The sequence below is a fragment of the Bos mutus genome, chromosome 1 (genome assembly GCF_027580195.1).
Source record: "Bos mutus isolate GX-2022 chromosome 1, NWIPB_WYAK_1.1, whole genome shotgun sequence".
In the NCBI taxonomy this organism is placed as follows: Eukaryota; Metazoa; Chordata; class Mammalia; order Artiodactyla; family Bovidae; genus Bos; species Bos mutus.
The window spans coordinates 3,592,008-3,608,324 of record NC_091617.1 but is presented as its reverse complement, the minus strand read 5'-3'; the positions used below and the strand labels follow the sequence as shown (position 1 = coordinate 3,608,324).

Here is a 16,317-nt window from a genome sequence, read left to right as displayed (position 1 = left end):
GATGGTATGGGAGGGGGAGGGAGGAGGTTCAGGATGGGGAGCATGTGTATACCTGAAATTTAAAAAAAAAAAATTAAAAAATTAAAAAAAAAACAAAATAAAAAAATAAAAATACTGTGAACTGATCTCCTACATTTAAAACTTGGGAGATATAGAAAAAAAAAAAAATAGAAATAACTTTAAAGAAATAAAATTTTTTTAATATAAAAATATGCGCTGCCCTGGTGGCTCACTGGTGAAGAATCTTTCTGCCAGTGCAAGAGACATGGGTTTGATCCCTGTTATGGGAAGATACCCTGGAGAAGGAAATGGCAACCCATTCCAGTATTCTTGCCTGAGAAATCTCAAAGACAGAGGAGCCTCATGGGCTATACAGTCCATGGGATAGCAAAGAGTCAGACATGACTTGTCACCTGAACAATAAGATAAAAATAGAGCAGTTTTAGGTCATTTCTGTTTCAGAGGCCCCCAAACCAGTCCATCTTGGAGTCTGACTCCAAGAACTTTGAAACTCAGCTCTCTTGCCTTTTGCTATGTTCCTCTCTTACCCAAGAGAAATCAAATAAACCAGAGAGAAAAGAGTAACTGACATGGTGCATTTCAGTTCGGAGGACCCAGACACTTATGTGTAGCACTGCCACCGATTACTGCTTTTATTACTGAGGTCATGCTTCTGCTATAATAATAAGCCTTTCAGACACATTTATCCCTTGCCATCAAAACGTCTGCTAGCTTAATGATGTCTTTCGTTTTAAGGTCAAGAAGTAAAATAACATGAAGGTATAAGTCAAGTGGCCAGGGGTCAGAAGTTAGGTTTTCCTCATTAGGACAAAGCACTCCAGTGGAAGTGGTCTGAGAGGTTCAAATAAGCCTCTGCCTGCGGGAGAGGCTACAGAGGAATACTGAAGGTGGTGCTGCCCAGTAGGGGGTCTGTAGATTTTCAAATGCTCTGCTGCTGCAGCTGCTGCTGAGTCGCTTCAGTCGTGTCCGACCCTGTGCGACCCCATAGATGGCAGCCCACTAGGCTCCCCCGTCCCTGGGATTCTCCAGGCAAGAACACTGGAGTGGGTTGCCATTTCCTTCTCCAATGCATGAAAGTGAAAAGTGAAAGTGAAGTCGCTCAGTCGTGTCCGACTCTGTGTGACCCCATGGACTGCAGCCTACCAGGCTCCTCAGCCCATGGGATTTTCCAATGCTAAAAAAGCCCAATAAGTTAATTCAGAGAGAAATGGTAAGCAAGCATATGCAGTAAACTTTGTATCTTTTCACCAGATATTCTGTTGTTCTTCAGTTGCTAAGTCATGTCCAAATCTTTGAGACCCCATGGACTGCAGCAAGCCAGGCTCTTCTGTCCTCCACCATCTCCTGGAGCTTGCTCAAATTCATGTCCACTGAGTCAGTGATGCCATTCAACCATCTCATCTTCTGTCACCCCCTTCTCCTCCTGCCCTCAATCTTTCCCAGCATCAGGGTCTTTTCCAGTGAGTCAGCTCTTTGAATCATGTGGCCAAACGTATTGGAGCTTCAGGATCAATCCTTTCAATGAATATTCAGGGTTGATCTCCTTTAGGACTGACTGGTTTGATCTCCCTGCTGTCCAAGAGACTCTCAAGAGTCTTTTCCAGCACCACAATTCAAAAGCATCAATTCTTTAGCACTCAGCCTTCTTTATGGTTTTCTAGTTCTTCTTTAAAAAAAAAAAAAAATGTATATATTTCTTTGGCCGCACCGGGTCTTTGTTGTGGCAGGTGGGCTCTCTAGTGGCACACAGGTTTAACTGCCCTGTATGTGTGGGATCTTAGTTCCCTGACCCAGGATCAGACCAGGGTCCCCTGCATTGCAAGGAAGATTCCTAACCACCAGGAAACTCCCCTAGCCCTCCTTCTTTCCAGCACTCTATAGGCCTACACTTCTCTGCCTACCCACCCAATCCCTGGCTCCAGTCACTTGCTTTGAAGAGTATACTGGGAATGAGCCAGTGGCTGGTTCACCACCTCCCCTCTTTGCCTTCTGCCAAGGAACAGACAAGGTTCCCAGGTGGCAACTGCTCCAGGCCTAGGTCCTGGCGTGAGGACAACAGAGAGAAAGGGTTGTGGCCAACCCAAAGGCGGCAGGATGAACAGGAGAAAGAACTCCACTGTTAGGAGCCAGGGGGCTTTGGTGACTGCCACTGCCTCAGCTAAACTCGCCCCGCCTGGCTAATCTACCCCGGTAGAGTATGGCTTTCCCTACGTGTTGTACTCAAGCAGCAACTCTGAGACTGTCCAAGTCATCAAGGCTAACGCTAAGCAGACCGGTGTTGAATCCATGGAAAATATTCCATCTTTAACTACACCAGAATTGGACAACTGTGTAGGAAAGCCCTAATGGAGCGGGCCTGACTGCTGCTCTTTGAAAAAAGGCCTGCTTACAACTTTGACTTCTGCCTGAAATCTGGGAACTTGGATTTTGGGAGGGTTCCCAACATCCTGATGGAGCTCACTGTGTCTAAAACTCTGTACAGACAGTGTGGGTTACACCAAACACTGCTTTCCTCCTGAAAGGCTGGAGTCCTGGTACATGCGGGGCAGAGGGTGCCTGTGGGACCAGCCTCCTAACCAAAACCCTGGGCACCGAATCCCTAACAAACCTCCTACCAGACAGTGCAGTTCACACGCATCATCTCAACTCGCTGCTGAGGGAACTGTGGGCTCGCCGTGTGACTGGGCTGGACTTTTGGAAGTTTGCACCTGGTGTCCGAGCACCTCACCCCACGTGCCTCTCCCTCTTACTGATGTTATTTCGTATAGTTTTGCTGTAATAAATCGTGGCTGTGAACACGACTGTAAGTGCAGTGAGTCTTCTCAGTGAATTGGCAAACCTAAGGGTGGTCTAGGGCACCCCAACTCACATCAAAGTAAATTCCTTTAACATCATCTGTGAGGGATGGAGAACAATACATTTCTGGGGGATAGAGGTGCAAAGGGATAATTTCTTCGTTACTTGTTATTGCTGTCCAGTTACTCAGTTGTGTCTGACTCTTTTGCGACCCCATGGACTGTTGCCCACTAGGCTCCTCTGTCCATGGGATTTTCCTGGCAAGAATATTGGAGTGGATTGCCATTTCCATCTCCAGGGGATCTTCCTGACCCAGAGATCAAATTCATGTCTCCTATCCTGGCAGGCGGATTCTTTTACCACTGAGCCACCTAGGAAGCCCTTCTTCATTACTAGGCTACATTATAATATAAAATAATCTATTCTCAATAAATCCACTCCTTTTTTATGACAGGAAAACCAAGAAGATTAAAGTTACCAAATTTAAAGCTAAAGTCTTCATCATCCGAAGGGTAAATATCTTTTTTATTTCCCCCCTCAGTTTGGCTAAGCTGCAAAGCACAGAAGCCAGATGGGTTATCTGTTTTAAATGGACCCCAAAGGTTTTATTGAATTGTAAATAAGTACATGTTTATGCAGGAATTGTTTTCACGTGAAGAACACCAAAGATCAAAGAAAAATAAACATACCATAATTATCACCAGCTGTATCTGACTTCTCAATCTGGATGTTCTGAGTGACTTTTGGACAAATTTCAATTTCTTTGTACAGCTGAAAATGACAAAGAGAAACCTAATTAGCACTACATTATAAATAACTTATTAGAAACAGTCATCAATTTGTAAATCTATTTTTTTCACAACTGACACTTGACATCAAATTCTCATCACATCCCAGTATTTTTTCTTGAACTGACCTCATTAAAACTTAACGTGGAAACTTTTAAAAACTTATATTCCCAAATTTAGCTACAGTTCCAGTTTCTTAATGATTCCTTGGCATAGTTTGTATATATAATTTTTTCCCACCCTACATCTATCACAGACCTGAAAAATAATGCTAAGGTAATCAAAATCTCCAGTACTAGGGAAAAACATTAACATCAAGGAGAGGTTATAAAGATCTTGATATAGAATCCACAGACATAGGAGAAATCCCTGTGCTTCTGTTCATATGGCATTTTTGCTCAAAAAGTCCACAATATGCAGAGAAAAATTACAGCACTGAAACAGACAGAAAAATCATATAAACGACAATATTCTCTTCTAGTCACTGAATTATACAAAAGTATTGAGAAAACTTAAGTACATAAATCAATCAAATCTCTTGGAAACCCAAGATAAAATGGGGAAAGAGATAAGAGAAATCGGTGGTTTATTAAGAAATTTTATTTCAATTAATTTAATTGATACTTCACATTTCGATGGGCTTCCCCTGTGGCTCAGCTGGTAAAGAATCCGCCTGCAATGCGGGAGACCTGGGTTTGATTTCTGAGTTGGGAAGATCCCCTGGAGAAGGGAACGGCTACCCACTCCAGTATTCTAGCCTGGAGAATCCCATGGACTATAGTCCATGGAGTCACAGAGTCGCACAACTGAGCGACTTTCACTTGACTTGTTTTAAGATTGACTGATTTGATCTCCTTGCTGTCCAAGGGACTCTCAGGAGTCTTCTCCAGCACCACAGTTTGAAGGCATCAATTTTTTGGCTGTCTGCCTTCTTTAGGGTTATCTAAACCATAAATCGGAGAAGGCAATGGCATACCACTCCAGTACTCTTGCCTGGAAAATCCCATGGATGGAGGAGCCTGGTAGGCTGCAGTCCATGGGGTCGCTAAGAGTCGGACACAACTGAGCGACTTCCCTCTCACTTTTCACTTTCATGCATTGGAGAAGGAAATTGCAACCCACTCCAGTGTTCTTGCCTGGAGAGTCCCAGGGACGGGGGAGCCTGGTGGGCTGCCGTCTATGGGGTCGCACAGAGTCGGACACGACTGAAGTGACTTAGCAAGAGCAGCAGTAGCAGTAGCAAACCATAAATGGCTTTCCTGGTGGCTCAGATGGTAAAGAATACACTAGCAAGGTGGAAGACCTGGGTTTGATCCCTGGCTTGGGAAGATCCCCTGGAGAAAGGAACAGCTACCCACTCTAGTATTCTGGCCTGGAGAACTCCATGGGCTTTATAGTCCATGGGGTCGCAAAGAGTCACACACGTGAACAGCTTTCACTTTCACGTTTCAGTGTCTGGACTTAGCATCATCATGAGCCATAACTTACGAAGGTTTTATTTACCACGTGTTCTCACCCTTCACATGTTCTCTATGAGACAAATGTGACCCCCATCTTACAAAGGAAGAGAAAAAGGCGCAGAGAAAGTACTTTCCCAGGATCAGAAAGCCAGCCTGGGCGGAGCTGGGATTTGAATGTAGGTTTCACTGGTTCCAGCGCTGAAATGCTCCCTACTACACTATAATGCCTCGCGACTGCCTCCTGGTGGAACTCAGGGGTACCACAGTCAAGGGTACAAGCCTTATTTCCATGGAACGAATTGGGAGTGTAGCATTGACATACAGAGAAGGCAATGGCACCCCACTCCAGTACTCATGCCTGGAAAATCCCACGGACAGAGGAGCCTGGTAGGCTGCAGTCCATGGGGTCTCCAAGAGTCAGACACAACTGAGCGACTTCATTTTCACGCATTGGAGAAGGAAATTGCAACCCACTCCAGTGTTCTTGCCTGGAGAGTCCCAGGGACGGGGACTGGTGGGCTGCCGTCTCTGGCGTCGCACAGAGTCGGACACGACTGAGGCGACTTAGCAGCAGCAGCAGCAGCACTGACATATACACACTGCCGTGTGTAAAACAGACAGCTGGTGGGAGGCTGCTGTGTAGCACAGAGCTCAGCTCGGTGCTCTGTGATGACCTAGGCGGGTGGGAAGTGGGGCGGGTGGAGATATGTGAATACATATGGCTGATATGCTTTGTTGTAGAGCAGAAACCAACGTAACACTGTAAACCAATTATATTCCCCCACACCCCCCAAAAAATCTTATTTCTTAGGTAAGCAAGTCGTAGTAGCGTTAGTCGCTCAGTGGTGTCAGACTCTTTGTGACCCCATGGACTGTAGCCCGCCAGGGTTCATGGAACTCTCCAGGCAAAGATACTGGAGGGGATTGCCATTTCCTACTCCAGGAGATCTTCCTGACCCAGGGATCGAACCTGGGTCTCCTGCACTGCAGGCAGAGTCTTTACCCTGAGCCACCAGGGAATCCCAAGGTAAGTAAGCCAAAGGCCATCTCTGAAAATTTATGATAGAAGTTCCAAAACAAATAAATGTGTCAAAGGCTCATATGGAATTTTTTAAACTGTCATTTAATTTCAAAAGGAAAATCTCTTTTGAGCCAAAGTCAATAAGAGAAAGCTCTTCTTGAGCACTGAAGAGAAGTCTCAGTGATTATTTAAACTTGCTCCCATCTTAGTCACTTGTCCAGGAATAATTTCATTCATGCCAAGTATGAAAGAAAGGAAAAAAAAAAAATAACACAGGTTTCTTTCTGTTCACTTTCTTAAGGCAGTTGACAGGTAGGAGAGGAAAGCTGAATGCTTAGGAATCAGGAGCCTGGAAACAGGCTAAGCCAAGAGGCTAGGGTGGGAGAGGGGCTGGAAATGTTGACCCTACAATGTAGCCCAGAGCCTCTAGAACACCCTAATTTAATGCAACTTCCATCAAATGCAAAGTGCTGGGGGCATAACTTAATATCATTTTCTGTCTATATTCTTCAGAAAAAGTTCCATACCAGTGCGTTCTGCATTTAGAAGACATCAGTTCTAACACTGATCTTTAGTTCAGAAAACACAGTCACCAAAATTATACATTACCAAAGATAATCAACGCTATGATATATTTTACAATGTCATGGAATGCTCGGTAAAATGTTATGAAATGTACTTATTACTTCAACTTCTTTGGAACCTTAGTTTGATTTTTTTCAATTTCCTTGAAAGCCAAACTCCCCCCGCTAGGTGGCAGTATATCGCCATTTGTTTTAGTCATCTCCGGAACGTTCCAAATGGCTTTCTACAGATCCAGTGGGAATTTAGCTTCGTAAATAAGCTTTCCTATTCTCTCAATATTGCCTCCTACTCCTCTTTGTAATTGGTGTGAAAGTCTTTGTGTTTCTTCACCAGTCTCAGACAGTAACATTGTATAATACTGGACCCTTCACTGTGTGGTCCTTAGGCCAGGTGAACAAAAATTGGATTTTTTAAATCTCTAAAGTATGTAAAATTTCAAGAAGGATCTGCACTTTAAAATACATTTTTGATGCAATCAGAATATCTGACACCAGAAATTTTGAAATCCCACAGTTTTAAACATAGCTTTAGCAAAAAGTATCACACACGTGGGAGAAGGCAACGGCACCCTACTCCAGTACTCTTGCCTGGAAAATCCCATGGACGGAGGAGCCTGGTAGGCTGCAGTCCATGGGGTCCCTAGGAGTCGGACACAACTGAGCAACTTCACTTTCACTTTCATGCACTGGAGAAGGAAATGGCAACCCACTCCAGTATTCTTGCCTGGAGAATCCCAGGGACGGAGGAGCCTGGTGGGCTGCCATCTATGGGGTCGCACAGAGTCGGACACGACTGAAGCGACTTAGCAGCAGCAGCATCACTCACATTCCCTATGCTATTAAATCAACGATGATGCATATTATCCTTCTTTTCAAAAACCAGATTAAAGACCATCAGATGTTAAAAAATGGTCTGATTACCCCAGAACTTGAGTTGTCGAGTGAATGTCACATTCATTTCTTACCAGGTCTTCGTGGGGCGCCTGGTCCAAGCCCCTATCATGCACTGCCTGAAGGACAGCTCACCAGCCTTCAGCTCTCCCAGCCCCTCCCCAAGGCTCGTGGGCCACATGCTAGCCGCAGTGAGCCTATTAAGACAGGAGTCAAATAAAGCCCTTGTCTCTTGGGGTTTTACCTCTCACTCGGGCCTGACAAGCCCTCCTGCTCCCCTTCTCCCTCACGTCCTGAATTCAACACCCCCCACCCCCCACTCACCCTCCCCACTGATGCTACTCAAACACAGTAAACCACCCCCACCACCACCGCCTTCCCCTGCCAGGCCCTGCCGGGCTTTGTTCCCTGACCCTGGAACACATTCCTCCAAAATACCTGTGACTCACTTTCTCACCTCACTCACCACCCTGCTCAAATATCACGTCTAAAAGGAGCGGCAGGGTCACCTTCAGATGTCCATTTTTCTCTATCCATTCATGTCCTAACCTTTTCTTTCCCAGCACTTAGCATCCCCGGAAATACTACCCATTTACCTGTTTTTGTCAAAAATATTTACATGTTTTTATATCTGTCTTCACAACCTGGATGTATTTTCCATAAAGAGTAGAAATTTTCCTGTTGCTCTCAGTGCCTAAAGCAGCTAGCATGGTGCCAGGCACGGAACAAATGCTAAATAAATATTTGCTGGATGAATCAATCGACCGATTGATCAGGGTTGTTGCAAACTCTATTCCTACTTGTCTTTTTAAGAAAAACATATTTAATCATGGGTTTTCAAAAAAACCAGTGCCTTCATATTCTTTATCAGTCTACTGCTGCTGCTAAGTCGCTTCAGTCGTGTCTGACTCTGTGCGACCCCATAGACGGCAGCCCACCAGGCTCCCCCATCCCTGGGGTTCTCCAGGCAAGAACTCTGGAGTGGGTTGCCACAGATTGGACCCAATAACCAACTAATTATGAAAAAGTAGCCAAGCAGGTATTGCTTATATTAAAACATAATTAGCAAGTGAAAGCAAAAAGTCGCTCAGTTGTGTCCGACTTTATACGGTCCATGAATTCTCCAGGCCAGAATACTGGAGTGGGTAGCTTTTCCCTTCTCCAGGTCATCTTCCGGACCCAGGAATTGAGCTGGGGTCTCCTGCATTGCAGGTGGATTCTTTACCAGCTGAGCTACCAGGGAAGCCCATAATTAGCAAAGCAGCTATGTATAATACATAAGTAGAAGAGTATTCATGGCTTTTCTTAAGCAAAGGAATCCCCAGCCCCACAAAATAAATCTACTAGATGCCCCCCCAAAAAAAGATCTTTAAAATACAGTACACATTTTTGCCAATAAATATTATCTTCTAACTCAAGAATTTTTGACAAAACAATAGCAGAGAATAAGATGTTTTGGGACAGTCATCTATGCATGAGTCACTTTTCAGGACAGGACTCTAAACGTCTGTGAGTTTCATTCATCCACGGGAAATACAATGGAGGCGGGTTATGGAAACCAATTAGCCATGAGTGGTCTGATGCCTGTTCAGTAAGGGTCAATAAATAAAATATCTGTAAGATCTCAAAAAGCATCCAGAACATCGTGTGTTTAGAAACCCTCTGCCCTGGAATGACATCTCACCCAGCTTAATGGCCAAGAGCAAAGATCAGAAACCATGGATGTATGGATATAATTCGAGGGGTCTGTGAACTGGGATGCTGAAAAAGCCTGAAATTTTTATATTCACTAACCTGTAACTGAAACGTAGCATTTCCTTCAATTATTAATGAACGGAAGCAACAAACACGGCAACGTGAGCAGTGTGTCTGTGACCTTGTCACAACCAGAAATCACAGTTATTTTTACACCACATTCTGGTTGCTGCTAATATCTCAAAATATTATTTATGCTCATCACTACTTCAGAACAGTGGCAGGTGTTAGACCAACCACTGTCTGATTATTTAATGAGCTATTAAGCATGTGTATTATCTATAATTTTTTAAATATCTTTCATAACTAATTCAACACAATTAGGCCATGGGTAATCCTATGTATTCCATTTCATGGAACTGAAAACATTATTCTGAAATGGGATCCGCAGGCTGTACCAGGCTGCCAAAGATATCCTAAGAACAAAAAGTTTAAAATCTTGGTAAAAATAGAGGTGCCCATTAGCAGTACTCACTCCCAGTCTGAACAAGAGACTGAGTAAGAGTATGGCATTTACTTCCTCAGGAATCTCAGAGCTGGAGACCTTCTGCGACTGGGCAAGAAAGAATACCATGATCTCCCTGTATTTCAGGTTTTTGCTTTTGTTTTTAAAGGGCAATTGTAATATGTACATAGCAGTTGTAGATAACAGAGTAAGCTTGTTAGTCTTCTATACTGGATGAGACCGCACAATGGCCAAGACTTAAAAATAATAAGGAAGTCAATATAAATTCAAAAGATATGTCTTCAGCATTCTCCTGTGTATAAAATATGAAGGACGTGGAAGTTCCTTAGGCTTGATCCCTGTCATTTAGGATATAAAAGATTCATTAACTCCGAGATAAAACTACATGATCTAACAGCTATTTCAGTGTTAACAGCAAAGCACTTTCCTTTCTTAAGTAAGAAAATGGGTTTTCTTTCTTCTACTCACAGAGCACAAAGTCAGGGCTTTCCCCATGCCAGAGAAAAAAATAAATCAGCCACTGTTAAAAGTACCTTTCTCTGCTTTAAGCTTTATGATTTAAGTGATGGTTGAAAAATGGTCATTTTGTTCTTCTTCTATTTCATAACATGATAAGAATGCTATAAAAAGCACACCCTCTCTTATATTTCATTTAAAACACTTAAAGGGACACCAGGGAAGTTTCTAAGATGACAGAAATGTAAATTATGACTGTAGTGATGGAAACACAACATTCTGTATACGTTTGCCAAAACTTACCAAACCATGTGCTCAGAATTGATGTTTTATTGTCGAGAAAACAAACCTCAAGAAAAGTTGATTAGAAACACAATTCCCTACTAAATGGACTAAATTTTAAATCACACTTCCCTTTTTCAAAAGGAGACTTTTCAGGTCTAAATTTTCAGTTCTGTTTTCTGTGCTGAAAGGCTGTCTGAAGTCATACTGTTATCATTCACAGATCCATGGCAAGCAGTTCAGTGACCCCCAGAGAAATGACTAAGTACAGGAAAGAAGAACAAACTCCAAGAGAAGGGGCCTGGTTCCCAAAATGTTTCTTTTCTGGAACTGAAAAAAGCACCCCTTGGCTAACAAAAAAGGAACCATGATCACCATTTATTGAGCATCTACTATATGAACCATGATCTTTAATCTTTGCAAAATCCTACAAAGTATTAGTCACCACATTTGGGGCGGGCGGGCGGGGCTGGGGGGTGCGGCCAGGGGGGAAGTCTGGCCAAGACCACATAATTACTAAGCAGCAGAGCCAGAATAAAAATCCAGATCCAGTTCAGAACCCAAATCCCATCATGAAACTCAAACCTACATAAGTATGCCCAAGAATCTATATCAACACAATTCCAGAAGGCCAGGACATATAATTAGTTAGCAGCTTTTTTCACCTAACAGGATTTTACCCATCAATTTCAACATGCAGAAGGAAGGCACACAAAATTGGAGCTGGTACTTTTTCTCTGACAACAGCCAGCTCATCTTTGAGTCACCCATTTAAAACAAAAGACTGTCAACACGGCAAGGAAAGCTAGGAACAATAACTAAAATTCTATCTGAGAGTCAATTCTGGATTTCAATTTTTCATGATAGCACAGAACTGTTCCCTGTATAAACTAAGGTGGCATTTCCACTCTGCAAAAAATACTGTGATAGGTTAAGGCCATCTCTGCAAATATGAGAGCACGGAATGAGGCTGATTTATTCTAGAATTTGTTCCACTCCACCAACCACAATTAGCATGAGCATACATATAATTTAAAAATAGTCTCCTACAGAATGTACATAGACAACAGTCATAAACATTACCAGCTCATAAATGTCCTCCTCGGGCTTTGGCACATAATACTGCATTTTGTTTTCTATTAGAAATTTCAGGCGCAGGTAATGAGCAGAATGATCCAGTTTATGTGCCTAGGAACCAAAAAAAAAGAAGAGAAGAGAAGAGAAAATGTTCAATAGTAAATAGATATAATTAGTTCTCCCTGACATATTGTCATGTATCCCTGAGAATAACAGGGATTGATTACCGGAGGGGGAAGTAACATTTCTGTATTTATTAAAATGTTTATATCCCAAACCCAAATTATATTAATTGAACATATTAATAACATCTCATGAGTATCTTACATTCAATGGAAATAAATAAGCCACATATTCACTTCTGCTTATCTGATTCATTCCGTTCTTCAACACCGGGTTTGCAAGAAAACCTATCAGGTCCAAAAGGCTTTTAAACATAATTTCCAACACACATAGGTGATTAGAGAAGAAAAGGAACAAGAAAGGCCGGAGAGGATATACAGTGACAGAAGAAAGCTGTGCCCAGGCAAAGTTGTTTTCTTAGCCACATGGGGACCCTGGGGACAGTTGTTAACAGTTCATTCGCGAGCAAGTCAGTGTATAGACAAGGCATTTGGATTCAGTCTTATTTATATACACCCCAAGTGAGACTCCCTCCAGGCACTGCAGACAGGCGTGTGTCCAACTCTGGAAACACCCTGAATGACTCGCCCAAAGAAAACAATTCTAAAACAGATCGAATTTTCTAGGATCAAAATTTCCAGGCCTCCTGCACCGGTCAGAATGGGTCAAATCATTCTTTTCTACCTAGAAAGTCATTCGTGAATGAACTTTGTGAAAAAGGCAATGGTAGCTCTCTGGTTTTATAAATAACATCCTCAGTTCACATTCAAGAAGATTCGAAGGAAAAAGGGAGGCGGGGGGAGGGGGGAACGTTCTTCAAAAGTTACAAGGCAACATGAAAATGTATTGCTAGAGAGAAAATGCTTCCCTCAAGTCTTTCATTTTTAAAGCATCCTTATCTTTTAGAGATTTATCTGAAAGTTTTACTAGTAGATAAAGATATGATGTCTGGAATTTGCTTTCCAAACCATCCAAAGCAGGGGGTGGGAGTCAGTGAGTAAATGGATGAAACATAATTTGATATTCTAGAACCCAGGAGTTAATTGCATGATTGGCTACTCTTTTGTAAGTCTGAAATTATTCATAAATACAACATCATCTCTTCACAACAGAAACTCAACTAAGGAGAATTCTTTCAAAGTAAGTGAAATTAATTTCTCACTGGCTTAATACACTATTTACCTTCTCCCTCAACCAAAATTTGCTTGGAAAGATTGAAGGCAGGAGGAGAAGGGGACGACAGAGGATGAGATGGCTGGATGGCATCACCGACTCAATGGACGTGAGTTTGAGTGAACTCCGGGAGTTGGTGATGGACAGGGAAGCCTGGCGTGCTGCAATTCATGGGGTTGCAAAGAGTCGGACACAACTGAGAGACTGAATGGAACTCAACCAAAATTTTAAGGCCAAAGTAAGAACATTTCTGATATTTATTCCATTAAATATTCAATTACACCCAACAAACTCTGAAGTGTGCCAGACACCATGAGAAGCAATGCCAATAGGGAAATTAATAAAACACAAGTGCAGTCATCAGGACTGTGTGAAGGGGCACGCAGAACACAGGAGGTGGGGACACTGGAGACCTTGCTTCGTGAATAAATACACAGGCAAGACAGCGATCCTGCATCGTCAAGAAAGCATAGTCACAGACAGTAGGAGGGACTCTGTTCTACACACCTAGCCAAATGATAAAGATGTTTTCTACAGGGATTCTTGGGAACCCCCAATGTGCATCCTCTCCCTAATAATGTGATGATTTGAAACCACAGCCCGAACACAGGCACCAGGGAGCCAGCATCTGCCATGTACAGGCTTTGGGGCTTTTGCTGTGGGTGGTTGTTGTTGTTGTTTAGTTACTCAGTTGTGCCTGACTCTTCTGCAACCCCCTGGACTGTCGCCTACCCGGCTCCTCTGTCCATGGGATTTCCCAGGCAAGAATAGTGGAGTGGGTTGTGCCATTTCCTTTTCCATGGCTGTGGGTGCTGAAAACCAAATGCTCAACGACTCCCAGACCCAGACTGTTCTTGCAAAATAACCAGGGTGGATGGGTAAACCCGGGAAACAAAGGCAGGGGAGCTTCAAAGTGTGCTAGCTACTACTTCTCAGAGAGCCCAGAGACAAACAGCAAAGTAATAATACTTAAGAGAGCTGTGATATGCAAGAAAAGTTGACCTCACAGAGACAGAAGCTGCAAATGCTTCCCATGGACCAAGACACCCACGGAAATCTTTAATTATTAATAGAAGCAAAATATTTTGCTTCGCCATCTGTTTCCAACTGAGGTGGGAGGGAAAGAGAAATGAAACTTCATGGGGTCTTGATCAACAGGAACGAACCCACTGGGAAATCTTGTCGTCATCATCAATAAATATTTTGTGGACATTCCCAAGAGAGTTGCCACTTAGAGAGTCTTTTGGAAACCAGATCCGAATAGCAACCTCATCCAAGACTCCTGAAACTTCAGTGTGAGAGACTGTCCACTGGCAGACACCAAAGGTCTTAAGGTGGTTTTGACAGAGACACCATCCCTTAAATGCTATCATGCTGAAAACATTTATACAGATGTGCTGAAAACATTTATACAGATGCACAGAAAACAGTAAACAAAAGCCTAAACTTTGAAGTGCTTAACAAAGAGAATAGAACAACGGTAAAAGTTTGGCTCTTACCGCTTTCCCTCCTCCACCGTATTTTCAAACTTCTTTAAGTTATAATAACGTCTTGATAACTTAGAAAGATAAAAGTGAGCACGCACAATGAATACAAAAATGATAATGGTCTTACTTCTAATCCAGGAGTCTGTGGTTCGATCAGTAAATAGTTACCCTAAAAATGGGACTTCTAATCAATATACCAGTGTGTCTTCTCATTTTGGGAAACGTTTCTCAATTATGAGCCCTAGTGAGTCACAGCTGGTCTAACATAAAGAGAAAATCTTAATGAACTAAGAATATCAGCACTCTCAAGAATTTCAAGATCCTCCACTATTTGCAAGTCAATATCAAAGTGTTTTTTTAAAAAAAAAAACTTACCGTGTTTGTAGCACATCTATGTGCAAGAATTCCAAATATTAATGACTATTTTAAGACAGTAATTCTAAGATGTGGCCTGCATTATTTGTTGTTGTTGCTATTCAGCCACTAAGCCGTGCCCTGTTATTATACTCGTAAAATTTTCAAGAGAAAATTTCCTAACTCGGGAGAAATTCAGACAGGAAAAAACTTAAACAGTCCAAATTAGTTTTCCAACATTTACTTACTTAAGTTACTTAGCACTTGATTCATTTTGAGACAATGAAGCCACAAATTATACCATAAAACAAATATTATTTAGTGTAGTTGGCATTCTTCTTAAAAATTTACATGTTTCTATGACTCCTCCAAAGGATGAAATATAAAACATAAGGCAGGCATTTTCAATAAGTAATCTGAGCCCATTAAAACAGATACCACACTCTTCCAATCCATCAGCGTTTGGCTCTTTTCTGCTCATATTCTTCCATTTCAGTCAAACTTCTTCAGAAAACATAAATGCATGCAGTTAAGGACACACAGAGATCCATGCACGCGAGCACACACACACAATGCTACTGCAGAATTTCCAAAGATATGTATTCTGCCCTTCAAGATGGTCTTTTTATTATTTTCAATGCCCACGTTCATTAGGAAAAAGTCACGGGTCTACATGGTAAAGGCATGAAAAAGATGCCCACAGTCACACGTGAATAATAACGGCTGAGTATGAATGAATGAATTTCTTTGTAATTACTTTAGTGATTGCAATGATCCGACTATATTCACAACTCACAGGTCAACATGCTTCCTGCTATATATTAACAATCACTTTCATAACATTCAAAGCATGAACTGCACATGAAATGTAGATCTTGAAACAGTTACTATACCAGAACTGGACTGGTGCTCGGATGGCAGATGACAGACTGATGTGAAATGATGTGGATCAGACAGAATAGGAAAGAGAATGAGCTGAATGCAAGAGACAGAAGAAAAAGATTGATTATTAAATATTAGCGAGAGCACCCATCACCAACATTGAGAACAGCAATAAAGAAATAAAAGACAGACAATTCTGACAATCACCGTTGTTTTTTGGTCCATCCCCTAAGAGGGGGTGGAAAAATCACTCAGTGTTAATTAGATCATTAATAACATGTGGCACTGTTTTCCCTATTATCTCTTTCCCTCTGAAGAATAAAATCGGCTCCACTAATTACAATAAAGTGTCTCCTAAAGAAGCAGTCAGCTTTAGAAGGCACCTGGCTCTGGGCACACTATATAATTTACCCTACACAAATGCTTTTCTGGGGACCATCAATTTCTCAAAGTACACACCAAAGTTTTCTGTTTTTAAACTGAAGAGATGTAAGAGTGTTCCACACCATATTGTTTTTGTCTCTAGTTCTATGTTTTTTTGGGGAAAAAAAAATCTGAGGATTCAAGAAAAACAATAAAAACCTTTTATTGTTAGAGAAAGGGATGTATGTCACAATGACACCATTAAAATCCCATCAAGTGATAAAACCCTTTATAAGGGCAGCTGGTCAAACTCATTAATTAAAGATGGTCTCTAAGTT

At 42.1% G+C, this 16,317-nt stretch overlaps 1 protein-coding gene across 8 annotated transcripts in view; it reads right to left on the bottom strand.

Annotated features, from left to right (window-relative positions):
• Positions 1-16,317, bottom strand: part of TIAM1 (TIAM Rac1 associated GEF 1) — a 464,589-nt gene that overhangs the window by 84,474 nt on the left and 363,798 nt on the right. For all 8 annotated transcript variants that reach the window (XM_070367203.1, XM_070367213.1, XM_070367198.1 and 5 more), the window contains 2 exons: positions 11,604-11,708; positions 3,507-3,588 (listed from right to left, as the gene is read on the bottom strand). In XM_070367203.1, the coding sequence (XP_070223304.1) occupies positions 3,507-3,588; positions 11,604-11,708 (187 nt within the window). The remainder of the gene's footprint in view (positions 1-3,506; positions 3,589-11,603; positions 11,709-16,317) is intronic.